This window comes from Nilaparvata lugens, chromosome 8 (genome assembly GCF_014356525.2).
Source record: "Nilaparvata lugens isolate BPH chromosome 8, ASM1435652v1, whole genome shotgun sequence".
Classification (NCBI taxonomy): Eukaryota; Metazoa; Arthropoda; class Insecta; order Hemiptera; family Delphacidae; genus Nilaparvata; species Nilaparvata lugens.
This window is the reverse complement of record NC_052511.1, coordinates 34459911-34486793: the sequence shown is the minus strand read 5'-3', so window position 1 is coordinate 34486793 and position 26883 is coordinate 34459911. Positions and strand designations below refer to the sequence as shown.

General features: G+C 34.3%; 1 protein-coding gene across 1 annotated transcript in view; it reads left to right on the top strand.

The window, feature by feature from the left end:
- The first annotated feature begins 4380 nt into the window (after window positions 1-4380).
- The window catches only part of LOC111061528 (LHFPL tetraspan subfamily member 6 protein), an 88366-nt gene continuing 65863 nt past the window's right edge, over window positions 4381-26883 (top strand). Inside the window, exons 1-2 of the mRNA XM_022349227.2 lie at window positions 4381-4499; window positions 26738-26862. Of these exons, the coding sequence (XP_022204919.1) occupies window positions 26761-26862 (102 nt within the window). The 5' untranslated portion in view covers window positions 4381-4499; window positions 26738-26760. The remainder of the gene's footprint in view (window positions 4500-26737; window positions 26863-26883) is intronic.

Sequence of the window (26883 nt, the reverse complement as noted above, 5' to 3'; positions counted from 1 at the left end):
GTGTTTTTATTTTCTGTCAGACCTTGCAGTAAGGAATAGCATTTTTGGGACCAGAGATATTGGCCCTCGTATCTCGTAGAGTGTCGCAAAATACGAGAATTAATTATTATGGTGCGATTTACTCGCTGCGAAATTGAACTTTCCAACATTTATTGCCTGTTCACCCACACACTCTCTCACTCCCTCCTTGTTCCTCCCTTTTCGTTACTTCACCTTTCTCCTCTCTCGTCTTCTTTTTCCTTTCTTTTCTACCTGAATTGATGGGTTCCCACGCGCCTTTAAAACTTTTACCAGCGCATCACATGACACATCATAAACTTTGTCGTTTTTTCGGCGCTATCCTCTACACACAGCGATGCTTTTGTACGCTTCTCAGCACAATCTTGCAAATGTATTGCTCAAAACATGACAGCACAATTTCCTTTCCAATGCTATCTCATTTGAAAACACATCATGCAGAATAATTTATCCATGTATCCACATGTTTGTATGCCTTTGTAGATTATAGTTCACTCGAACTTTACTGAACTGAAGTCACTCTGCAAGTCTGAAGATACAGTTTGTTGATAAGTAATCCGTTATCGTAGCCTAAGAGTTCTTCACATTAATAAAACACTTCAATGTTCAAATAAGTGATGAATTTTAACATATGAAAATATGATACCACATGAATTTTGACGAACAAAGTATAGATTTTCTTTATTTTTCGAGGTAGGCTTCATTCAAGAAGGATGTCATTTTCAGGCCCAATAGACTACATGTTGTGTGGAAGCTATTTACATTGTTGAATTTGATTGAATAGGGCTTGTCTTGCATTATTTTTCAAGTTTTGTCGATTCACACTCAAGGTTCAATTCATAAAGGCTTGTGGGAATTAGTCGGCACGGAGTAAAATAAACTAGAAAGATTCTAATTCCATATTTCAGCTTCGAAGACAAACATATTATTATCAATTAATTCGTGGAACAAAGAACAACGAACTAATAATATTAAAAATGAATTCAAGGACTTCAAACAATGAAACCAGTCAGGTTCGGATTCATGAGAGTCTTATAAAAATGTTTGACTCTGGGATCACAGAAGCAAAGATATCAAAGTAAGAAGAAAGTAATTTATTAACGCCTTGAAACACCTTAGCATAGGACTGATAAAACTGAGTTCCATGTTTCTGCTGCCGTGCTAGTCATTTACCGTGCTTTTACAAAAGAAAGTGGGAATTTTTTTTTCTTATTTGGTGTAGCTTGAAGCGCATTATTGCACATAATAAGAATCTCAAGTCTGGAACCAATTATTGTCAAAGAACATTAGGAGTTGAGAAAAACATTGGAGGCGAACGTGTTTTTCCTTAAATAATACACGTTCAGGCTCGGATATCTCAAAACTCTAGGAGAGTCGAAAAAGTTTGTTGAATTCATGTTGTAGAAAATTATGAGAGCTTTCAATTTTGTATGGGATAGTCATGTCCGTGAGGCGAATATTTTTTTTTAGTTATATGCCAGAAAGCAAAAAAATTGTACCTTTAAACCATCCCAACCCCTTAAGCACAATGAGTATGGGTGGGGACTTTTGATTTGTTCACCTCCTTACTACCCTAAACGGAACTGCGGGGTCAAAAATTGTAATACCTTCCAAACTTTTCCCTCTATACTTCGTTGACTGGACTAACATAAAAATGATGAGGATAATAAAAGTGGAAGAATTTTTTGTTGAAGATTTTTTGTTTATAACTGAAAAATAATGTAATGTAATCCTTTGACTTATTATCACACAATGTATAACACTTTTTTGGAAAAGTTGATTGTGCTGGAATCAAGAGTGATACAAAAAGAAGGATTTGCAAACTTGATCGGGAGTGAGATAAATGACAATAAAAATTAAAAACTGATATTTAAGTGTTTGCTAACCTTAGTTTGCAGCATTGCTCTAATGGAGTTGGAGTCAACAGGGCTGCTGAATTCCTCACAATCCAGAGAGCCTGTAAGCTTAATATGATTGTGAGAAAGGGTGGAAATGAGAGCGTAGACCTTTTCGATAGAATCAGTATAAGAGTGGCAACAGTGTGCTCCTATTTTTATATTATTGGGGATAAAATCGGTCATAAATCCCTGTGTTGTAAACTAAGGTTTTCACAAACTAAACATTATGAAAATTAGAAAGAAGTTTATCTTCTGACAATGTAATATGATTGAATGGGAATAGATGTGGAAAGAGAAAAAGAAAGAGCAGAGTAGTATGAAAGAGTGCTATTCTGTTACTCTTTATAATCAATAATAGTCTTCTAAAAGCGTTGATCATGGGAGGCAATAGAGCTGGTTTCGTGGCTTCACCAGTCACATCTTGTTCTTGACATCGAACTTCAATTTGTGTTTTTCATTACGGAAAAGTACCAGAACATCACATCCAACACAACTGTGAAAATTGTATTATGTTTGAGAGAGTTTGAAATCGATAATACGAAAAAGATTAGTTGATTAATGAAAGACTAATGAAATCGAGAAAAGCTTTGATCATGTGAATTTGTGTCAGAGTTGAATTTAAATAGAGCGATTGTATGTGGGGAGAGGTTGAGAGGGAGTGAGAACGGTCGAAGAGAAGAGAATAATTTATTTGACTGCCAGTAGCTGCGGATATCCGTCCAAGATGCCGTGGCCGGCTCACTGCTCTGCTGTGTTCTGTCTGTGCCCGGGCCGAGACGAGCCACTAATGGAGCCAAGATTAATGGACGTCTCCCGAATTCAGCCCTCAAACTGAGTCTCCAGTCTTCATTCAAGACTTGTTTGTTCCCACACTGGAGCCTGATAATTCAACATCATTATTATTATTACGATCATCAACAGTGTAATGGGATTTTCAGTAAAAATGATCCCCAGTGATGAAGGAGCGTTGCGAAAAGATGGATTTTGACTACGGGAGATGAATAATAATTTCGGAGCGATGTGGGATGCCAAGTTTAGCAGCTTGACCCGGAGTTGGCCTAGAAAGGGGCGCAGACGTTGACAGCCGTATTGAACGGGTTGTAAGTAATGATATACCGTATTACATTGGAAGATACAGTTGTGAAGCTGGTGATTTATGAGTGAGTATAGTTGAAACTTCATTATACGAAGGAACGATTGAGCCTAAAGTCATGCAAGATATCATGAGTATGGAATTCCAATATGCTTGGGATTATGGTTATGATATTATTATGAGTAGTATTGAAGATGAATGATTTCTGATTTCATTGACCTCGATTGCTTCCTGAAAAGTTGGAATTGAAGAAATATTTCTACACAAAAATGAAGCTCCAGTTACAATTACAAATTTGCATAGATACAACGTTTCCAAATTTTATAATATACTCTTTTGTAATATATTTTCACTTTATTAATATTCTCACACTGGAGAATGGTGTAATGGTTTTGATTGGAGCTCAACATTTTCTCCCCAAAGTGATCCAATGGAGACTAGCCTATTATTCATTTGGGACTGTGTTATATATTACCTAATCTCAGGACAAAAATAACACAGGGAATGCCTTATTATTTCTCTTCCAATGTCATTCACATTTGATGTCATTTGTACAATTTTATGAAGAATGAATTAATCATACAATGGTATTGCAATGGTATAACATGATTCATTTATTTATTGAAGTAGTGCAAAGCCTAAAATAGTGAATTTTAAGGACTTCACCTTCCTCTAAAGAAATATTGAAATATTTTCATCAAAGTTGCTTTTCATTGGAAGCGATTCAGTATAATCATGAAGAAAGCGATTGTTCACTTGAAATGGTATAGGAGAAATATAATTATTATTTGAAGTGATAAATCTGTATTGTGTTTCAAATGAGATTAGCGTTATCTGACTGCTCACTTCAATTTGGTACACATCAACAACAAAGGAATGGGAGTAACCGTTAGATTGAGACTGAAAGAAAGGAGGAAAGAATTATTTTCTCATTTGACTTGATAATAACAATAATATTTATGATAATTATGTAGCAATGGAAAGGTTGTATCAATTGTACGTTAGTTGAAACATAATATAATTTTCACAAAATGTTTAATATAAAGAAATCAAGCTCAAAGCTAATTATTCATATTATGTATGAAGAAGATACAACCTACACATTTCAATCCTGGGAAAGCGAGTTTCAATTATTGAAAAGCTACAATTAAGAGTAATTGAAACATAATCTCAATTTATCACTGATTGGTGATGAGGTAGTTTTATTCATGATACTCGTCTCTCCCTCAAAAGTAGAAACTGGTTATTTGAATCCATCAGTGTATATCAATTTGATAGATTTACGACAGAGAGACTTTCTGCGACTGCGCAGTGCATGAGAGGGAAAAACGGAAGTTTGGCGGGAAATTCTTGGGAGCGTATGTTCGGCGGACGCATTTTCCGCGCAAATCAGTTGTCGGTGGGTTCTGGCGGGAATATCTCGGTCGGAGTGGGTGTGAAACACAGTCTCTGAAAACCTCGTGACTTCGTCTGCGATCTTCGTCAACCAGGTAAACACGTGATTAGAAACTTTTCTAGCTTTTATTCTTCTCATCACATTCAAGAATCAACGGTGATGAATCACCTCATAACAATCCTTATAAAATACGATAAATACTTCTAAAGAGTACACTTCATAGAAGTCCACTAAACTTTTCAGTGTTAAGTGATGATGCTTTTAGCCGCTAAACGCTGATGAATGAATTTTGGGACGTTTTTTCATATGAAATTTCATGTTTCTGGTTAATTGGGATGAATGGATAATTATTACGTGAAATAAAATTATTTTATTATTGAAACAACCCAAGATGATTGGTAATATTATGTTATCCAAGCAACAACAGAACAATATAGAGAAAAACAACGATACAATATGAAACATCGAACAATGGACGTTGTAAAACTTAATTTTATTAGACAGTTCCTAATTTCCACTTTACAAATTCTCAATTATTGTTTTTTTTTTTTTTTGGTAAAATCTCTATTGTACAATTATACGGGAAAGTTTATAAATCATTGTTCGCACGTAAACTCTATTCTATATGAATGCAAATAGTGAAATCAATTAATTTAGAACAAAGTTCTTAAAGGCAGAGAAGTCGTATATCCTATTCCTTACGATAAGTGCAATAGTGGTGATATTGAGAATTTGTTATTTTTGAGTGATAAATATTAGTTTGCTTGCTTTATACTGTAGTCTCTTGGCCCAAACGTTATTTCCATAAGAAATGATATGATGATGAGAGATAGAAATATCTAAACATTTATTGATGGAGAAAACGATGAATAATTATTGAACGAAGTAATTTTTTAAAAACCATTAGCATTAGCATTGAACTCAAAAGAACAAAAGTACATTGACTCTGTAAACGTGTGAGGAATTCCATAATAATATTGGAAGAACAATAATATTGCTTCAATATAACAGAATTATATCATCAAAAAAAAAAAAATTATTTTGACTATTTCAACCTTCGAATTCCGTATTTGATAGAGTTCTGATTGAGTGTGGAAACCTATTATATCAATTCTTTAATCTCTATAACACGTTCTATCCTTCCTGTTATTTATTTATTCTATTGTTCGTTCAAACAAACATTTTTTTCTATTGTACTTATACGACCTCATCAGCATCAACATCAATCGTACATTTCAAAGTAAATTCTAGACCTGTTCAATAATTTAATGCAAGCCCAATTTTCCAATTACCATCTAGCTGACCGACAATGGAGAAATAACAATGTTGTTTCCAGATACAAAATCTTTCTAGAGATGAACATACTACTTTTTCAACACTGTGTTATCCTCCACAATGTATTTGTGAATAGACAATCACTAGCCAGATTGTACCTATAAATAATATGGAGAATTATTCAGTGAATTTCAGAACTGCTGAATTCCCCGAGCTGAATCAGCTTTGCCACTACTAGGAACACCATTATTCATTTGGGAGCTTAGTGTGAACAACAATGCTTCATAATCCTCTTGACGTATTTTCGCGAGATCTCCGTCCCCGTGTTCAGGAAAATCCTTGGAAGGATTCATTTGCTCCCCTGAGGAAAACATTAATTGCGCCACATTTGCGTAGGCCGGTGTAGGAGAGCGTTCTAGTGGGAATTACGTGGGTGTCCCAGCCCCAGCATAATTCAAATAACATTTCAACAAAATATAATTTAACTAAAACAATCGACAAATTGCAAACATCAACAAGTGTTGCCTACTAAATGTGATTCCCCTTATAAAACTGAGTAATAACGAATCTCTCCATGGTTGGGAAGATTCAATGTCTTCCCATAAAAAGTGTAGATGATTGCTTATTTGCGATATTCCGACTTTGATACCTTCTTCTCTCTTAAGAAATAATATTCGAAATTGGTCAATATTGGATGTCATTCTCATTATTTTCGCGATATTAATGATAGTAATAATAATATCATAATTTATTGGCATGATGTATTGTATGAGCTATATACAAACTTTGAGCGTGAATGTTGTATTTACGGACGCTAGTAGGTGAAAATTCATTGATATCTGTGAATTTGATTCATATTTAAAATCGTTTATGCAAGCAAAGAGATTGTTAACCTGTGTACATTGTACACATGCATTACTAAGTATCAATACTAAGGTATTAATAGAATCACTTCACTTATATGGGCTACTTTATTCAAATTATCAATAAAAACAATGTAAAACTTGTAGTACCCTTCTATTAAAACATTTTAAAAACTTTGAAACATCTTAACGACTAGTTTCGACCCACTTCGGCAACTTTCAAGTTAAAATGTAAAAATAAACAAGTTTATACTATAATGAAGTCCACGTTATAATGACAGTATTTGATTAACTCTGGTGTAACTTCTGGTGTAATTCTCTGGTGATTAATTCTTATCTCCTTGTCTATTATTCGAAGAAGCAGGTGGTACTATCTTTCTCTAGCTCCACAACGATGCCAAATCTGTTTTTGACAATGTGGAAATATAATTAGTTAAGGCAGAGAATCGGCAACACTGTTCTCCTATGTTTATCCACTGTCATAATACGTTGACCTCACTATAGATAATGTTCATATGCTTATTTTCTTATAAAAATATTGTTTTTATTATCAAGTATTAATACTTGAGTATTAATAGTAGTAAGTATTATCTTACTGCATCTGTACAAATACAGATAAGCATACAATCAGCTGATGAAACACTTGAGGCGTGGCATAGAAATCTGTAAGTTGCTCAACAGGAAATCAAGCTTTTATCTCGAAAGAAATGTGAAGGTAAAAGTTTATTGAACTTGAAAATCATGCTCTAATTGGTAACCTTCACAATTTTATTTGACGCTCCAACACAATCTTTGGGAACCAAAGACAAAACAGGTATGTTCCTTTTTTAATTGCGCGTCGACGTATATACAAGGTTTTTGGAATTTTGCATATCAAGGATAAAATAAAAGGGAAAAGGAGCCTCCTTCATACGCCAATATTATAGTAAAAATCAGACTATGGAATCATTCATCATAAATCAGCTGACAAGTGATTACACAGATGTGTGGACAAGCCAGTCTATTGCTGTATTTCCATTCACTTGTGGATGAGAATACTGCGTGAGGTCTACTGTTCACAGAACTACTAGTTATAATTAAAATGTCCATTATGTTACTATAATCTAGAGAGAGTACCTCTTCGAAACAGTTGTTAACTGGCAAATAAATTAATAATTTTGTCAGGTTGGCATTAAGTTGAGATGACTTAATTAGGTTGGCACCAAGTTAAAGAACCAATTGAAATGCATTTTTCGAGAACAAATTGATTGTGCACTGCTGCTTCAATCAGAGCTATTCCTGAGAGTATAGATAATTTTTATTTTTCATAAAACAAACTTTTATGACGGGAGTTGCTTCTATCAATTTTGATCATATTCTATCAAGACTAATTTTGTTTGTATATCCGACAGATCGCCAAAACTGCTTAAACAATTTCGATGAAATTTGCAATAATTCAGTATGATATATGAAAGGTATTTGAAAACTTCAGAAGTGTCCGTTGTGGAATCTGTTTGTAAAGAATGAGGAAATTCGGTCAAAATTCAACTTGAGCGAAAGAAAGGGGTTATTTATTAAAACGGCTAAATAGCTGTTGTTGCTTTTCCTAATGTAAAAATATCTTCTATAGAAGTGAGGCACTTCTCCCAATTATTCTCAAACATTGATTGTTTTACCAAAGAAAATAGACGGTAGCCTTCGATAAAAATATTGGAGAATATGCATAACACTTCGTTGACTGTCAGTATTCCTCATTAATAGCATCAATGCTCCCCATTCAAACACTATTAATTCTGACACTATGATGTGAATCTAACTATAATTTGTTTACTTTAGATCAGATAAAGATAATAATATTAGATGATAATATAATAGATAATGTTGATGATCGCTACTGTTTCAATTTTAATCATGTTTGACTATTGCTTTTGATGCCAGCTGTTATCATTAGGTATGTGAAATAAGCTCTCATTGAAAGAAATCATAATCATTGAAGGCAATTATACTAAGAAAGCAATTTCTGTTTGAATATATGTGTGTTTGTGGATATGTATGTATGTCGGACGGATCTCGAAAATGGCTCTAACGATTTTGATTAAATCAAGAATATAGTGGGTTTGCGACAAAAAAAATTATTTTGGAACAGGTCTCAACTCTGGGAAAATTCGCAGAAGTTCTTTGAGAGAGGATTATTTGTCCCTCAAGTAGCAGCTGATCAGAAAAAAGTTTTCCATAGTCTGTTGAAAACGTAAGAGAGTGTGAGCAAATGAAAAAGATTATAATAGCTGTAGTTTAGTTACCAATTTTGGCGACCTTTTTTCTAAACATTGCTGTATTCATGGAATATCTGGAAGAATTGATTCAGAAAGTGACCGGATGATAGCAGAAGAAATTTAAAATCGATCTCTCCAAACATATGGTAGTTGAATGTATTGCTTATTGTGAGGTGATAGAAATGCGACTAATTTCTTCAGCTTCTGTTGTATTGGTTCCACTGTCGATCTACGAGTTGCAGCCAAGCTTTGAAAGAGCCAGTTGCACTGTCTGTTAATTCATAATCCGTACTAAATACCACGAGAACCAATCAGAGAAGCCTTCTATTAAAAAATTGCCGTGATCTAATTAATTCTCATGAAATTTAATCCTGATTGGACAGGCTTTCTGTGCTACTGGGCCTGATATTTTCATGTTTCAAAATCAGCTAAAAACTAAATCAAAAAATAAACATAATATTCCATCAGCTGCTCCTATTTCCTTTCATGAGAATGAAAGGATTGCATGCCACTAGACGAACCTATTGATATTGGTAGATCACAAGAAAATACTAAAGTTGTCAATTTAGATAGAAATTAAATTGAGTTACATTTTAGTTCACATCCAAATTTTCATCCCTAAGCTTTTGGTTTTAAGTTAAGATCAAAGGAAGAAATCATACAATGGTGGTCAATAATCATAGTCAATAATAATTGGTTGAATACACTCTATTCAGATTTATGCAAATTCACATTAAAATGATCTCAATTTAATATTTATTATAGTAAAGTTTAGGACATGAGAAATCAGCCACAATATGTTATACTAACTATTATGAATGACCTCTTATGTATGAATGGACTTCCATGGAAGAAAGAATCAGTGGATTGGCTGCTTTTACATATTTGGATAAGTGAAACGAAAAATAAGCGACATGCTATGCCAAAAATTCCAGAATAAGCGAGAGATCCATGGATAGGCTACCAGAGTCATCATATTCCGAATCAACTTGATTTGGAATTCAATGATCAATTGCATCAAGCAAAAACAGAAATATTGAAATTATTATTTACCAATGAATGAAGTCGAGGACTACTCTTAAGCCCCGCCCAATATTCTACAAAATTCGCTGCAATTGGACTACTTTTGTACAGAGCACTTCCAACACATTAATAAATTATTCAAATGATTTGACTCAATAATTTTAATGCCAAGTTGTGGCGTAATCTCAAAAACGATTATAACAATTTTGGTAAGATTTAGATAATAAATAATTCTATCTTTTAATTTCCGTAGCGAAGCACGGGTGCCCTGCTAATAATATATGTTATATAGCTTGAAATTCAGCAACTCTTCAAAGTGAAAACTTGAGTAATTTTGAAGTGACCACCAAACCCCTTCTCTGCTCTAATCATTATTTATGAGTACGTGGTAATGTATGTTATCAAATCCATTTCATCCACTACTTCGCCAGCTTAGCGTGGTAAAGATGAATCCTAAAGCTCGCTTCCTAGTCATTGATCATTCGGGAAAAAGAATAAATCGCTATCTGGGCTGTAAAAAGAGTGAAATTGGGGTGGCTCTGAATCAGCCTTTGACCCGGACACTACAGAGTACGATACCTACTCGCATTGGGATGCAGGGGAACCTTTGCCTTAATGCTCTTCATATATCAGGAAGCCAGCCAAAGCAATCTTATGTGCTGATGTGAGCCACTTCTTCTTTATCCCATTCATTTCCTCTCTATTCCCCTTCTTCCTCCCATCCTTCTCTCCCCTTTCAAGATTCTGAACGCCTCCAATATATTCCCGCTTTCAAAGGACTCTATTGAATATATTATACGACCAAAGCTTGGAAATATTTGCTCCAAATATTGAAGTTCGTGCTTAGATTTCAAAATGATCTTGTATTTTGAATGGATCACTTTGGAACGGAAAGCTCATGATCTCTGAGAAAGTATCATGCAAGAGCATTCCATCTTTACAATCTTTACAAACACCTGAAACAATTTCCATGTTATATATATATATATATATATAACTTTAAACAGGATACACCGAACAAAGATAGATTAAAAACACTTAAAAACTTACATTATAAACGAAAATTTTCAAAGGGAGCCCAGCTCCCCAGTGAGTGGTACAGTTTATATATATATATATATATATATATATTATATATATATATATATATTAACTGGTAGTTCTGTGAACAGTAGACCTCACGCAGTATTCTCATTCACAAGTACCTGATTGAAACTATAGACCTTATGGAAATACAACAATAGACTGGCTTCTCCACACATCTGTGTAATCACTTGTCAGCTGATTTATGATGAATAATTCTGTAGTCTGATTTTTACTCTAATATTGGCGTATGGAGGAGGCTCTCTTTCCCTTTTATATTATCCTTGTAATACAAAATTTCCAAAAACCTTGTATATATGTCGACGCGCAATTAAAAAAGGAACATACCTGTCAAATTTCATGAAAATCTATTACCGCGTTTCGCCGTAAATGCGCAACATATAAACATTTAAACATTTAAACATTCAAACATTCAAACATCCAAACATTCAAACATTCAAACATTCAAACATTCAAACATTCAAACATTCAAACATTCAAACATTCAAACATTCAAACATTCAAACATTCAAACATTCAAACATTCAAACATTCAAACATTCAAACATTCAAACATTCAAACATTCAAACATTCAAACATTCAAACATTCAAACATTAAGAGGATTGCCAAACCGTCGACTTGAATCTTAGATCTCACTTCGCTCGGTCAATAATAATTAATAATAATTGCTCAAGAATGATTGAATCAGGAGTGGAGTAAACACTCCACAAAAGAACATGACATGAAGGGTCAGGGCAATTCATGCATGTATTGAGTGGAGAAGAGTGCAACACAAATTGCATAGTGAGTCAAAAACTCTATCAGTGGCTCTTGGGGGATTGTCTTCAATGAAGTGACGAGGTATGATTAGGGAAGTCTCTTTTGTGATATGATGAACAACGGTAGAAGATAATAGTAATATGACTGACTAGTGGTTTCACTATCCAGTTATTTTTTATTTTTTTTTTTTTTTTGAGAACGGAGAACTCAAGATACTGAAAGATAACAAGATTGAAGGAACAATTTGAAGGAAAATAGAACACATATCATATTTGAACATAACAGACTGTAGAAATATCATTTCCACTAAAATAAATTCAAACGTGCAGCTAAGAAACAGCTCCCCTCATCACTATTATTATTATATTATCATTCACGACACTGTATTCTCAGATGCAAGGAAACTGGGGCTGGCCAGTCTTAACTTGGCTTTTCTTGGAATAAATGGTTTGTATTCCTCTACGTAATTGATAAAGGGTAAAATTCTAAATTATTAGAAACTAACTTATTTCCAATCGACGTTGATAAACATGAAACAGTCTTCTCTGTAGTATAAAGCTATTTAGGTGGCGAAAATATATTGGAAATGGTTCAGTGGCTTTGTTAAATCTAGAATGTTTTGTACCTCTAAATTGCCATTCCGCTCTTAGTTGAAAGAAAATCACAAGAATTCCTAAGAACGGCGGAAAGCCGAGTCCCGAACGAAGAGAGAAGCTGTAGACATTCAAAACTATTCTCATTACTTGAAAGCTTGTGACGTAGCTGAGGCATCCTGGTCTGAGAGCGGCTGCCGGCTTCTTCAAAGAGGATGAGCTCAAATGAACAAAGACACGATTAGCATAAGAACAGCTAGCTGCCTTCTGCTTGCCATTGCAGTACAACACTACTTCACTGTATTTGGAAATGACGTAGACAGGCTGACATCTTTGAGCCATTTCGGATGCGGAAAGTGATTCAATATATGCATTATATGTGTGTTGCTATGTGCTGGATACCAGGCAAATTGTATTTTGTGCAGTCACTTCAAAATGGTTGAAACAATACGAGCAATTCTCTAAGGAACTAAATAACAATAGTAGAGAAGAATGCTATGTGGTTCTTGTAAGAGGATTGTTTAAGGAATTACGTCTCTCTGGCGGGAATTGTGCAAATATAGTTTACCATATCCAATTACAATCTGTATGAAGATATAATCAAGAAATTCCAAATCCTTTCACGTATTTAAAAGTTATTATATTCATGAATTATAGGAAATATCGATGAGTGACATTTTAATTCAAGATCCGGTCATAGACACATTAAACCCTGGCTTTTTAGAAAACTAACAATGCAAAATGAATAATCCATAAGAGAGTGATAGGAAAATTTGGATAATTCAAATATGTTTGTTGTTATAGGGTTATACAATACTTTCTGAATGAGTGAAATACACTATACATTGATACATTACCGTAGCTGAAAGAAATTTTTTGAATGCCATATAGCAGAAACAATTGAGTGGAAAAGCGATTCATTGGTCTAATTCGGGATTATTCAATTTGATTCCATTCTAATTGATTCATTCGGGATTATAGTTAGACGAGAAAATATTTGAAAGAATTTTCGAGCGTTTGATAGTGTATGATTCGTGTAATTGATAGGTGTCTGGAATAATGTTCCTGAAATATTTTCAGAGATTTGTCAGCTAGGGGATATAATTGTGCAAGAACTGTTCAAAAACTGAAGAAAGGCTGATTGAAGTTTTCTGGATAGTTTTATCTTTAGTCTGCAATTGACCGTTTTCACACTCACCAATTTCTCGTAAGCACCAAGAATGCCATCAGATTGGCTGATAATCATAATTCTGTTGGTGGAAATGGATCAATAGGCGGATATTGTCAGTGTTATGTGAGCGACACTATTATTAGTGAGTGTGAAAACAGCCATCGCTGATTCAACTATGAGTTCGATTGTTATTTTGTGTCTGGCATTCATTGTTTCATTCCTAGCCTCATAATCCACAAGCATGTCACAGAGATTGATGTGGGCCTGATAAAATCTCATTGTTAAATAACAATGTATTCTTATCCACAAAAGTAAGTTAACAAATCAGTGAGCGGCGTTGTTAGTTGCATCATATCTGTAATACCTGTTGTTGTAGACCGTTGTGGGCTGAATGCCTGCCGGAAAACTTGGAGCTATTTGCGTGACCTGGCAGTGTTAACGAAAAGTTTGAACGGTGCTGTTTTCACTTTTGTTAAGTGCGAGACCTCAAACAGAATCGACAGAATTGTATCGCACAGCAAACCAGCCAACTAATTACAAACAAACACTACAGTTGGGCTATAAAGTCGTAGACGAATGTTAATTATGTTGGCACAGGCTGCAAACATTCCTTGTGTGGCCACATGCGGCCATGTGCATGCAGCAATCCGAACAATCCGATAACAAGAATAAACCATGGTTTGAGCCGTGTTCAACCATGGCTGAACCACAGGCTAGCGGTCTATACTACGTGCTGACAGCCGGTCACAGGCCTAGCCGGTCACTATCAAATTGAATCAGCCGATGATAACTTCCAGACATGTAGTTGGAAATAAATTAATTAAGTTTCAGTGTCAACCAGAACAGAATTTGACCACTCATGTGCTGCTTTGTAAAATTATCAATCTGAATGCTTTTGTAAAGTTTTGTTCAAAAGCTTCAATAATTGAAAATGCAACTTTGAGTATTTGGTAGGCTAATGTAAGCCAGAATTTGATTGAATTCAAATACAATGGCTATACCATATTCATCGTTTGATTCAAAAGTGCTAGGCTTCTATAGCCTACTCTTCAAGCTCTTTTTTACATACCATGAAACTAAATTATTGTTTTGGCTTTGTGGGCTATTTCTATGGAAGCTTTACTTCCTCTATGAATCATCCTATGTTCAGGAAGCAAATTTTTATCGAATAAAAATTGGATCAACGATGCAATAAAAATCCTGAATAAATCACAAATTCGCCAAATTATTGAGAATAATGAAAAAAATCAAGTAACAATGTTTTCTCAGTGACACCTGTTAATAATAAGTTAAGGTTATTGGGAACTTGATAGAGGCGATGGAGTGAGATTTGTTATTCTTGAGGATCAGTCTTTTTCAAAACCAGCAAGGATGGTAATACTAAGGCCTCTAATATAATAAATAACTCTATAAAGACAAGCACACAGTCAATAGTAATATAAGTAGCCTACCTCTAAGTCTATGTACCATTTTATTACGCAATATTTCACCTGGCGGTTCCCATTCAGAAGTGAACGCCCCTTCAATGACCTAAATATTTCACTCGAAGTAAAATACAATATAACAGTACGTACAGGCATTCCTGTGATCTATGTATGTATGCGAATGCGTATTGGCTAGTAAAATGGCTGAAAGGGCTGCTGCTCGTTTGTACGTGACAAGTAAGGAAAGCAGGCTTCACACATTCCTTTTACAAAATTCCCTCACCTCGTCCTCTGACACCAAAGTTTCACCCCAGTTTGGAGTTTGCCGACTATATAATATAATGTACTTAGCACATATCGTACATAAACTAACGTTCATATGCACGCATACTCCTCATGAATATGTTTGCCTCTTAATGATATTGACAATGTATCAGTCATCCAAGCTAACGTGAATGATAATTATGGAAATTGCTGTATTGCTCTCTCCGCTTCAATATTGGCTTCCAGAAATACCATCATATTTATTGATGAAGAGTGGATTGAATGAGATTTATACTCTCTAGAATTGAAATAGAGGAAGGAGAGGAATCGAAGGAAATTAATTTATGATTATTATCAATGATATCACAAGGAACGATAATTGCTTAATGAATGATATCAGGGAGGAGGGAAAGTACTCCAAGATGAAGAGAATTGCACTGGACAGAGAGGAATGGAGAAGGAGGAATCATGTTTAGACCTGCCCTAGGGCAGAACACCAGTAATAATAATGATAACGTTTTGACTGGTTTGGTAACACCAGATGAATTTGAATTCAATTCTCAAAAACTCCAACACTCAGAGTTGGAGCAACAAGAATAAGATGTGTGGGGATTATTTCACTTCTTATTTTCTTTTAATAAAAACTATGTTTTCGACAGGATTTTAAAACATCAAATTATTGAACTGATTTAATCATAAGCACACATAAATTATAAGGAGGACACTTCCAGTTTTTAAAACTCTGTTAGGAGAAGCTGCCCTATAAAATTAATAAACAAAGGATCTCTAAAAGAGTGACGTGAAGACAGTCCCAGTTTGATGATTCATTTGAATTTACTCATCATTTCAATTGATCAGTACTATTAGCAAATGAAAATAAACACTTGATAAAAAACATGTTTTCCATTTCAAAAGCAGACACAGCAGCTATTCCAGTTTATTGAAATTTGGAGAAGAATGTACAGTTGAAATTAATCTTTTTTCTCTCACTTCTTCTAGGGATTATATTAAAATATATTACAAATCACGAGATGGGAATAGGATAGCGTCGATCTTCCACTATTGGATTCCTTATCACTCTATCTCCACTAGATGGAGAATCTCCACTCTATCTGGACTAGATCTTCAACTACCTAGATCAGTTCTTCCCTTCCTCAATCTTCATCTTATTCACCATTCGGATTATTCACCACTGGAACTCCACAGATCACAACATCTATATCTTATTGTGTTTAGTGAATTTTAGAACTAGTGTTTTTAAATAGTGAAGGGAGCCGAACTGTCAAGGCATACAGAATGCACTCGAATCAAAAGATTTTTCATTCAGGTTTTATCAGTTTCATCCCCATTTTTCCCGTTATGTGTCGTTCTGAGGTAGGTTCAAGGTTGGTTTGCTGCTTCCATGATGCCTCTCACTGACACGTCATCTCGCTCGCCCTCAAGTAGGTATGCTTATTTCAATAATAGTAGTAATGACACAGGTTTTTTTCTATCAAATGAGCTCCACTCTTTCAAAAAACGTTTCAAGGCTGATCACCTTAACGTCCAATCACTCAGCTGTCACATTGATGAACTCAGAGCAATCTTCCGTTTTCAGGACTTCAATATAATTGGAATTTCCGAATCATTTTTAAAGCCTAGTATTCCATCAAATCTTGTTGCATCACCTGGATATAATCTCTTCCGAAATGATAGATCAAATAAAGCATGTGGTGGTGTAGCAGTTTATGTGAAAGATGGTATAAAAACAAAAGTCTTAATCACATCTAAACAGGAGTATTGTTCCAGACCAGAGTTTATGCTACTTGAATTATCCTTATCCAGTTCTGATAAACTACTCGTTAGTATCTGTTATCGCCCACCAAAAATAGGTCATTTTACAGATTTCGAAAATGCCTTGCTTTCTCTTATGCCTTGTTATAAACGTATACTAGTTATGGGGGATATGAACACCGACTTGAACATGACAAATCGTAATTTTGACTACTTTCAACTGATTACAATTTTCTAATGCCTAAACATGACTATTTTACCTCTCGATCCAACTCATCATACTAATGAATCAGACACACTCATTGACCTTCTCATTGTTAGTGATCCCAACGAGGTTGTTGAAACAGGTCAAATCCCAGTCCCAGCTATTTCTGGACACGATTTGATCTACTGTGTACTTTCCAATAAGATACCTGAGCCAGAACAGAAAATTATCACTTATAGAGACTTCAAAAACTTTGATGAAGCCCCCTTCCTGAATGATGTGGCTCAGACTCCATGGCATCAAATTGAAGCATTACTCTCAGTTGATGACATGGTCAAGACTTTCGAGAATTGGACTTTGACTTTGTATGACAAACATGCACCTTTTGTGACAAGGAGAATTAATAGAAAACGACGAGTACCGTGGATGACTGAAGACATACCTACTTAAGATGATGGGACGCAGAGACAAAGCACATAGAAAATTTGAAAAGACATTCGACTTGGACAGTTTGATAGAGTATAGGAGCCTTAGAAATAGAGTCAAACAGGAATTACGGGACTCAAAGATTAGGTACTTGAATTCGTTCATGACAAACAATAGACAATACTCTGAATCACTTTGGCAGGGAATAAAAGAATTTTGGCTTGGCGAACAGAAATCAAATCCCCAAATTGATTCACCATTGGACAATATAAATGATCATTTCGTATCACATTCCAACCAACGCAACGAAGTTGTCATTGGTAATCATATCAATGATCTTGAAGAGCAGGTTACAACCTTAGATATACCACTTATTGATCAATTCCATTTCCATCCAATCTCAGAAGAAGACACTATCAAAGCAATTCGACTTATTCATAGTAATGCCATGGGTGTAGACAAAATCCTATTAAATTTATTAAGAAAATGTTATTTGCTGTTGTACCAACCATTACATACATTTTCAACAAGTCACTTGAAGAAGGCGATTTCCCTGAAAACAGGAAGTTTGCTCTAGTTCGCCCTCTAAATAAAGCTGCATCACCCAATAAAGTTGAGGATTTCAGACCAATCAGTATTCTACCTGCATTGTCCAAAGTGCTAGAGAGACTTATTCATGCTCAAGTTGTAAAATTTCTAGACAATAGAAAGCTTCATAGCTTTCAATCAGGCTTTAGGGAATTCCATTCAACTGAGACAGCTCTCCTTCGTGTCACTGATGATATAAGGTCAGCTATGGACGAAAGAAAATGCACCATCCTCACCCTATTTGATTTTCTAAAGCATTTGATACTGTTGATCATAGAGTTCTTTTAAATAAGTTGGCTATTCTTGGTTTTAGTCACAACTCCCTAGTTTGGTTCAAATCCTATCTCTTAGGTAGGAAACAATGTGTTTCTGTTGGTGACAACAAGTCAAATTGGAAAAACGTTATGCATGGAGTACCACAAGGTTCAATTTCAGGCCCTCTCCTATTCACTTTGCATACTAATGACCTTTCTTCCATCATCAAGCTCTCCAGCTTCCATACTTATGCAGATGACCTTCAAATTTATTTAAGCTGTCCCATAACAAAAATTAATGGAACAGTTGGGATAATGAAACAGGATATCAATTCGATAGTTGAATGGACAAAGAAAAATGGCCTCAAGCTTAATCCCATCAAAACACAACCCATTATAATAGGATATTCTCGTCCTCTGAATGATATTGACCTTGAATCAATTCACAAAATCAGTGTAGATATGGTAATGACATTCCTTACTGTAGCTCAGTTGGAAATTTAGGCATTATTATGAATAATACTCTTGACTGGTCAGAACAAGTGAACAAAACTTGTAAAAAGGTATTCTCAGCTATGCACACATTGAAGAAAATGCACGATATTCTCCCTAGAAACATCAAATTATTATTGGTTCAATCTCTTATCTTCTCACATTTGATGTATTGTAACTCTGTTCTCAACTTTAAGCAAGTCACTCTGAATGATAAACTACAGCGGTGCCAAAATTATTGTCTACGTTTAGTCTACTCTCTACAACGCCATGATCATATCACCCCAGCCCACATTGCTAGTTCAACATTGAAGCTTCCCGATCAAAGACGTTTTCGAATAGTCAAGCTTGTTAGAAATATCTTGAAATACGGAAATCCGAGCTATTTCAAAGATGATTTCAAATTTGTTTCTGAAGGTAGGAGGATAGATGCTTCAAATACAAGAACCAGAGAAAGTTCTTTACCCAACCATCGAGCCACTATTTTCACAAAATCCTTATCCTTTTTAGTCAGTGGCTGTCGTGCATGGAATGCACTTCCTGTTTCTATCAGGTCCATCGAGAGCCGAGCGAGCTTCATCCTGACTCTAAAAAATCATTTTCTTAGTCTATATTATGTAAATTCATCTATAATTTTGCTTCTTTGTAAGCTATTGTATATAAGTGTGAAAGCCAGTATATATTGTAATCTACATAAATGAAGTACTCAATCAATCTCTCACTCACTGTCTCTATTTCTCTCTCTCTCTTCATGGTTACCCGGTCGTGTGTTAATGAGAAGGATATTTTATACCCTTCTAAAAGAATCGACAATTTTTGTTGAAACACTGCCGATTTATTAAGTGACATCACATTATTATATTATCGTTATTCTAATTGCATTCTATATTTATTCTCATTGATTAGTTATTTATACTTTGTGAAATTCGTTGAACAACTATTTTTTGAACAACTATAAGTAATTTGAATGACGTAGCCATACAAAACAATTAGACAACCTGAGTGTAGAAATTACTAATCTTAAACGCGATAACGACAAGCTTAAAACCGAGTTAAATGACTCTCTACAGTATAGTAGGTAAAATAGATTAGAAATAGCTGGCTTGCCGATTAATAAAGGGGATTCGTCTGCTGTATTGAAAAAACTGTTTGCTTTCCTCAAATACGAATTCTCACCTGATATGATTGATATGATGCATCCTCTCCCATCTTAAAAGGATAGTATCAGCAGTATTGTAGTGAAATTTGTAAGACGTACTGATGCTCTTGCTGTGTTAGAACTTAGCAAATTGGTCAGAGGTATGAAAGCTTGCAATTTGGGATTCGAATCTCAGAATCCTATTTTTATCAATCCATCCCTAACCAAATCTAATAGGCAATTGTTTAATGAAGCTCGAGCAATGAAAAAATCCCATAGTGTCAAGTATGTTTGGATACAGAACTGTAAAATACTAGTGCGGAAGGTTGACTGTGATAGAGTCCATGTTATTAATAGTAAGAGTGATTTGGATGACCTGAAGAAGAAATTTGGAACAAAGACTGAAAATTGAATTATCTAATTCTATTCCAAGAACTTTTTGAATACGAAGAATGAGTCTAATAATATTATTTCATTTCCGTTGAACCTATTATTTCAATTTTCCAATGATTTTCATTCAATTTAACATTTTAATTTTGTTTCCATGTTTTTAGTTTCTATTGAAATGTATAAAAATTAACTAATAGTTGTTACCAATGGAAAAGTGAATTTATTTTGTTGATAATAATTATGTTGTTCTTATTGTTATATCTATTTTCTTATCACAATAGTTAGATAAAGGATTTTTTTCTATTTGTAAACCATTGTAAAAAGCCTACCTCTTTCTTTTTCACTTTTTCAAATGCTCCTATCTTATTGCAGTACTTCATATTTTTTATAATATATAATATTCTAGAGAGCTTTTAACTTCAAATCATATGCGATTGCATTATAATCTTTCAACACTATAAAGTAGTCTCCATCAATTTTAGAAAAACTTTTTTAATTATTACGGAGACTTGAGGAAAATTCACGTTTTATTGTCATTCTCATGAGTCACTATTTTCTTTTTGTTTGTGTGAATGTGCGTGTGAATGTTGTTAAATTCTATTATTCCTTTTATTAAGTGCACTTAGTTTCTAATATAGTTTTGACTTTCATTTTGAACCTTAATGGATGAAACCAAAAACTGTGTTCTACTAACTAGTATTGAAGAAGTAAATAACCCTCACATTGCAAATGATGGCCACAACTTTACTATACTTCATCAAAATATTCAAGGTATTAACAGCCGCTTTGATAATTTATTATCTCACCTTAGCTGTTGGAAGATTAATACTGCAATTTTAGTACTGTCTGAGGTGTGGCTGAATACATCCGAAGAGGTATCACAATTCTATATTGATGGATATGAACAAGTTTCTAGTATTTCCATATTTACTCGTGCTACCAGCCTAATAGTTTATTGTACCACAGATTATCCAGATTTTACATATAAATTGGTAGATAACTGTGATGGTATTGAGGGTGCTGACATGGTTTATTTGCAATGTACAATTTCAAATTATGAATTTAACTTAATAAGTCTTTACAGATGGCATGGTTTTAACTTCGAGCGTTTCATTTTCAGCTTTGGTCATGTATTGGAGAAGCTAACAGCCTGCGACTCTAAAATAATTGGCGACATAAATATTAATATATTTAATAATAACAACGATATCAAATCTGATAGCTACCTTGAAATGTTAAGCTCATATGGGTTCGACCAAATCATCGATATTTTTACTAGAATTACAGATACAACCGCTACTTGTATAGATCACATATTTCTCAGGTCGCAAAATTATTGTCACTTTATCAAGGGTGCCGTAATTGAGACTTTGATAGGAGATCATAATGCCATAACCCTGAATCCTTGTAATAATATTTATCGACATAACAATATTGTACAAGAAAGAACGTTTATTGACTATGAAAGTCTGAGAAATCTATTAATGTGTCATGATTGGAGCGATGTTTTGTACCACAATGACGTTGATTATAAATTTAATAATTTTTTGAAAACTTTGCACACTTATATTAATGAGTCAAGATCAATCAAGGTGATTCAGGGTTTAAATACAGGCTTGCGTAAGCTTAGATAAGCTTGCGTAACCCTGGATTACCGATTGTTTGTGTGTGGCTATACATTCTAGAGATAAGCTAGTCAAAAAAGTAAGAAATAATCCAAATAACATGCGTATGAAGTCATCTTCAAAATATTTTTCGAAGAATATCAAATCTTGGATTAAGTCTGAAAAATATAAGTACTACTCATCAATAAATGAGTTGCCACCTCGGCAGAAGTGGTCTGTATTGAATAAGCTATGTGGTAGTTCCAGTAAAAAAACGAGAACGGTTGAGTACAAAATTGATCATGATAATACTGTTATAACTGAACATTTCGACTTAGCCAATCTGTTCAATTCTTTTTTGTTAATGTTCCTAGAGAGGTAACTGCTTTAATTTCTAATCCTTGCAATCAAGCTACTCAAGAATATAATGATTTTTTCCATTCAACCACTTCTCATGATTCCATCTACTTCGAACCAGTAACCTATGAGGAATGCCACATACAGAATCTGAGAGAAGGAAAAGCTCCGGGTGACGATGGAGTTTCCTCAAAACTTCTAAAAGCTGTCGCCACTTCTGTGATTCCGATACTTGTGGATATCTTTAACTGCAGCATCTCCAGTGGGAGATTTCCAACTAAGATGAAACTGGCCAAAGTGATTCCAGTTTTTAAAAATGGTTCCAGGTCAAAATTGAACAATTACAGGCCCATCTCATTGGTATCAGTTTTTTCCAAGATTCTAGAGAAAATAGTGAAGAAAAGGGTCATAAATTTCTTGAATTCTCACAATTTTTCCTATTGTCGACAATTTGGTTTCCGTGAAGGAATGAGCACAGAAATGGCACTTGATATTTTTATGTCTTCTATTTATAAGAGTCTTAATTCAAGGGTTATTCTTTTTGTATCTGGTTTTTTCCTGGATATTAAAAAGGCCATTGACACAGTAAACCACTCTGTGTTACTTGATAAGTTGTTTAGGGCGGGTATTAGAGGTGTGGCTAATGAATGGTTCTGTTCATACTTGAGTGATCGATCACAATATGTCACTATTGGTAGTACTAACAGTCAAGTCTTGGGAGTGGACTCTGGTGTTCCACAAGGTTCAGTTTTGGGTCCAGTATTATTCCTCATTTTCATTAATGATCGTTTCTCTGGTAAATTTCATGGAATGCAGGTCTCTTTTGCAGACGATACTGCATTGTCTTATTGTAGCAATAATAAAGAAACTTTGAATAATATCATGCAATATGATCTTGTTAAACTCCTTCTTTGGTTCAACTGTAATCGTCTTTCTCTAAATGCATCCAAGACCAAATATATATTATTTACACTATCTAATTCTTGGCAGTTACATAATCCGTTGAAGTTTCATAATAATACTTGTAATTATAATGGTTGTGTTTGTGATGTTGTATTGCAAACACAGTTCATTGAATATTTAGGTTTAGTGGTGGATGAGAAGCTCACCTGGTCTCACCATATTTCCAATCTTAGAAATTATCTAATTATTATTTTGAAAAAGTTCTATTTTCTCAGTAAATTCATCCCACAGTCAGTTCTCAAGCAGATCTATTATGCACTAGTTCACTCCAAGTTGAACTATGGTATAGGCTGTTGGGGCTCAACATACATAACTCATTTAAAACCTTCAATGACGTTGCAAAAGGGGATAGTACGGGTTATGAAAAGAGTAAGTAGGTTTGATCATTCTTTTCCTATATTTCAATTCTTTAAGTGCTTGCCATTACGATGAATTTATATATTTAAAGTTCTTTCATTGTTTTTCAGGATGTCAGGTAATTGTAGTGATCAGATGGGTGAGGGTGATTCAGTATACAGAACAAGAGGAATGACTAACAATACGTTGAAACTCCCAAAATCCTATAATACATGTTTTCAAAAATCGTTTGTGTTTTTAGGGCCAACATTCTTCAATCAGCTACCCCTTGATATTAGACAAATTAAATATCATTCTTTAAAAAAGCAAATTGGCAAGTGGATGTTATCACAACCGCCTGACTCGATTGGGAGTTTGTTTGCTATTTTAGGTTAATTTTTTCTAAAGGTACAAATAATTAAAAATTCAATTCCATTCAGTTTATTTCCAAAAAAACATAATACACGAATAAGGAATACAATATACAACATATTTTGGAATCCCCCTTCTGGACTATCCATCTGTGTGTAGGGGGGAGATCCACTTTATACATAATAAGCTTAATCTGCTCATAGAAGTAAATAATAGAGAATACAGTACTTATATTATGGATGTATTATTAATATTCTGATTATAAAATAGATAATATATTGTGCTGATGTATATTTAAGAATGAGTATGTAGGAATATGTATGTAGGAATAAGTATACTTAATACCTTGATTGATTAAAAGAATAAATAAAGAAGAAAAAAGAATATTCTTATGAAGACCGCAGTGGCAGGGATTCCAGAAATTCTCAGAAGAGAGAATGAAAAAAAAGCATAAACCGGAAAGGCAAAACAGTCAAATCGGTTATATCAATGATAAAATAAATAACAATCAATTGTCTGGAAACCTTGAAGTCGTGTTGGTCACCCAGCATAACGAGATTGGAGTAGTTCTTCTGAAGCTTCCCAACCAATCTGGTACAGCCACCTGTCCACCCTCTTCCTAAACACTACCAAACTAAAATGCCTCTGCTTCCCTAATCACCCCTGGCACATTTCTGTACAAGATATGGGTCAGGTATGAAGGATTTGTCAATTCAAAAAGAAAACTAAATCAAGAGTGCGCAAATTGCTATTGTTGGAGTGAAAGTAGTGTGAATGTGTGTGTGAATGAAGCATTATAAAATTCTTTTAAGCTGTGCTCCTACTTGCACGCGAATTATATTATATAATTCAGCAAGTAGTAATTTTATTGTACAAGAAACTGTCTTTTTTCCTAATGTCTATTTGTTTTAAAGCTTGCAATTTTTTTTTTGAACATGTGATAATTATTGTTATCTGAAATTTTTGGATGTATATTGTAAGCTGTTTTTAATGCTTTGTTCTCTTGTCAATAAAAATTATTTGATTTGATTTGATTTGAACTAGCATTATCGTCATTTAATGTAAATTAGTGTATAAGCCAGTAACATTGTGTATAACAATGTATATTGTAACATACATAAATAAAGAGATCTAATCTAATCTAATCTCTCTCATTCTTTCTTTCACTCATTTGATACTAACTGTTCAGTTATCATTGCGATCTGCTCCATGTGTCCTAGAAGGGAAAGTTCATTTGTTTCACAACGGATTCGATGAAATTTTATTGGCCACAGAATGGAAATTTCAGCGTTCGCTTCAGCATTGTAACAAGACTATTACACGTCCACGATGCTTGAAGATACATACAATTCGAATGAAATGTGCCGGCCCTCGGGGGGAACAATAACGAAATCACAGCAGGAATTGGACCATCTATTTAGTGACAATACCTTGTGTATGACACGTGCATTTCAGAGCGTGGCAAAACCCGTTAATTACGAGCGATAGAAATTGCCGCGCTCCTGTCATAATAATTCATCAAGAGGTATTTCAGCTGGGTGCGAACTGTTTTGATACCTTGCGAATTCAAAACGGTCACCACACTGCTCTGTTGAGGGATTCACTTCGAACTATCAGCATGCCTTATGAATGACATCAATGCTTTCCATTCGACCAATGCTGGCGGTTTGGAACGAGTTTCGTGATGGAGAGGTCCACTTTGGACAGCTTTTGTTGCCGATGGAGACGGAGTTCTGCGATTATATTATTCGATGAATAGTATGAAAAGTATCTAATTTTGATTTTGGTATTATTTTTTTATGCTTACGTTTTATTTTATTTTATACTTTTAATTATAAAATGATGTATTTTCTTTTATTTCTTTTGAATTTATTTGTTATGTATTTATTGTATGGCAAATTAATGATTCGATTTGATGAACATTGGACCTCAATGATTCACCTTCCTTCGACAGTTCAAATAACCTTGCTCCTGTTGGATAATGTCTCAAGGATAAATACATTTTCCTTAGTAAGCGTACTATGGTGATGAAGACACGTTCCTGAATGAAAATACTCTTAAGAATTATGATATCCTATAGCTGGTATTGTAAATTAAAATTTTTAAATTGAGCATCCATGAGGAATTGAAATTGAAAAAATTATTTATTAGGCAGAGTTATGTCTTTCTCCACCACTCAACCTAGAATTCATATAGGCCTACTCAATTATACATATTAATAGTATAACCAAGTAGGCACCTAAATCATGGAGTTGCCTTGAATTACTGTCGACATTTTTACTGATAATTTGTTTTCAATTTGGTAAACAAACTATCCTTATTTCTTCTAACACGACTACAGTTACGTAAATGATTCCATTTCAAGTGCCATAAAAATAATTCTAGTCTATCAAGTTAAACAACCATTGAATATGCCTATCCCTCTTAAGAGAAGTGTATTATTTTATGCTGAATACCTGAAACTTCTCAATTCAAAATGATTGTGCAATGTGAATTCGGAAAATCATTGAAAAATAATATACTATTGGTATTTAGTAAAAAGCTGATTATTGCTGAATATTTTCATTCTGAGTAACAGAATTGGATAGATAAATTTATCAAGTTATATCTCGTCATTATTATTTCAGAAATTCTATGAGATTTGAGAATCTAATGTGGGAAAGATTTCAAATAATTGATTTATCACCTGTGCATTACCTTACAGGTGGCACTTGTACCGTGCATGACATGGCAACTTCTTTAACCAGTGTGGGCCTTGTTTGGGCCATCGTATCGTTAATAGCTTCACTTCTGTGCTGTTCAGGATTCTACCTACCCTTTTGGTTGCAGGTAAGTTTCATTCTACAATCA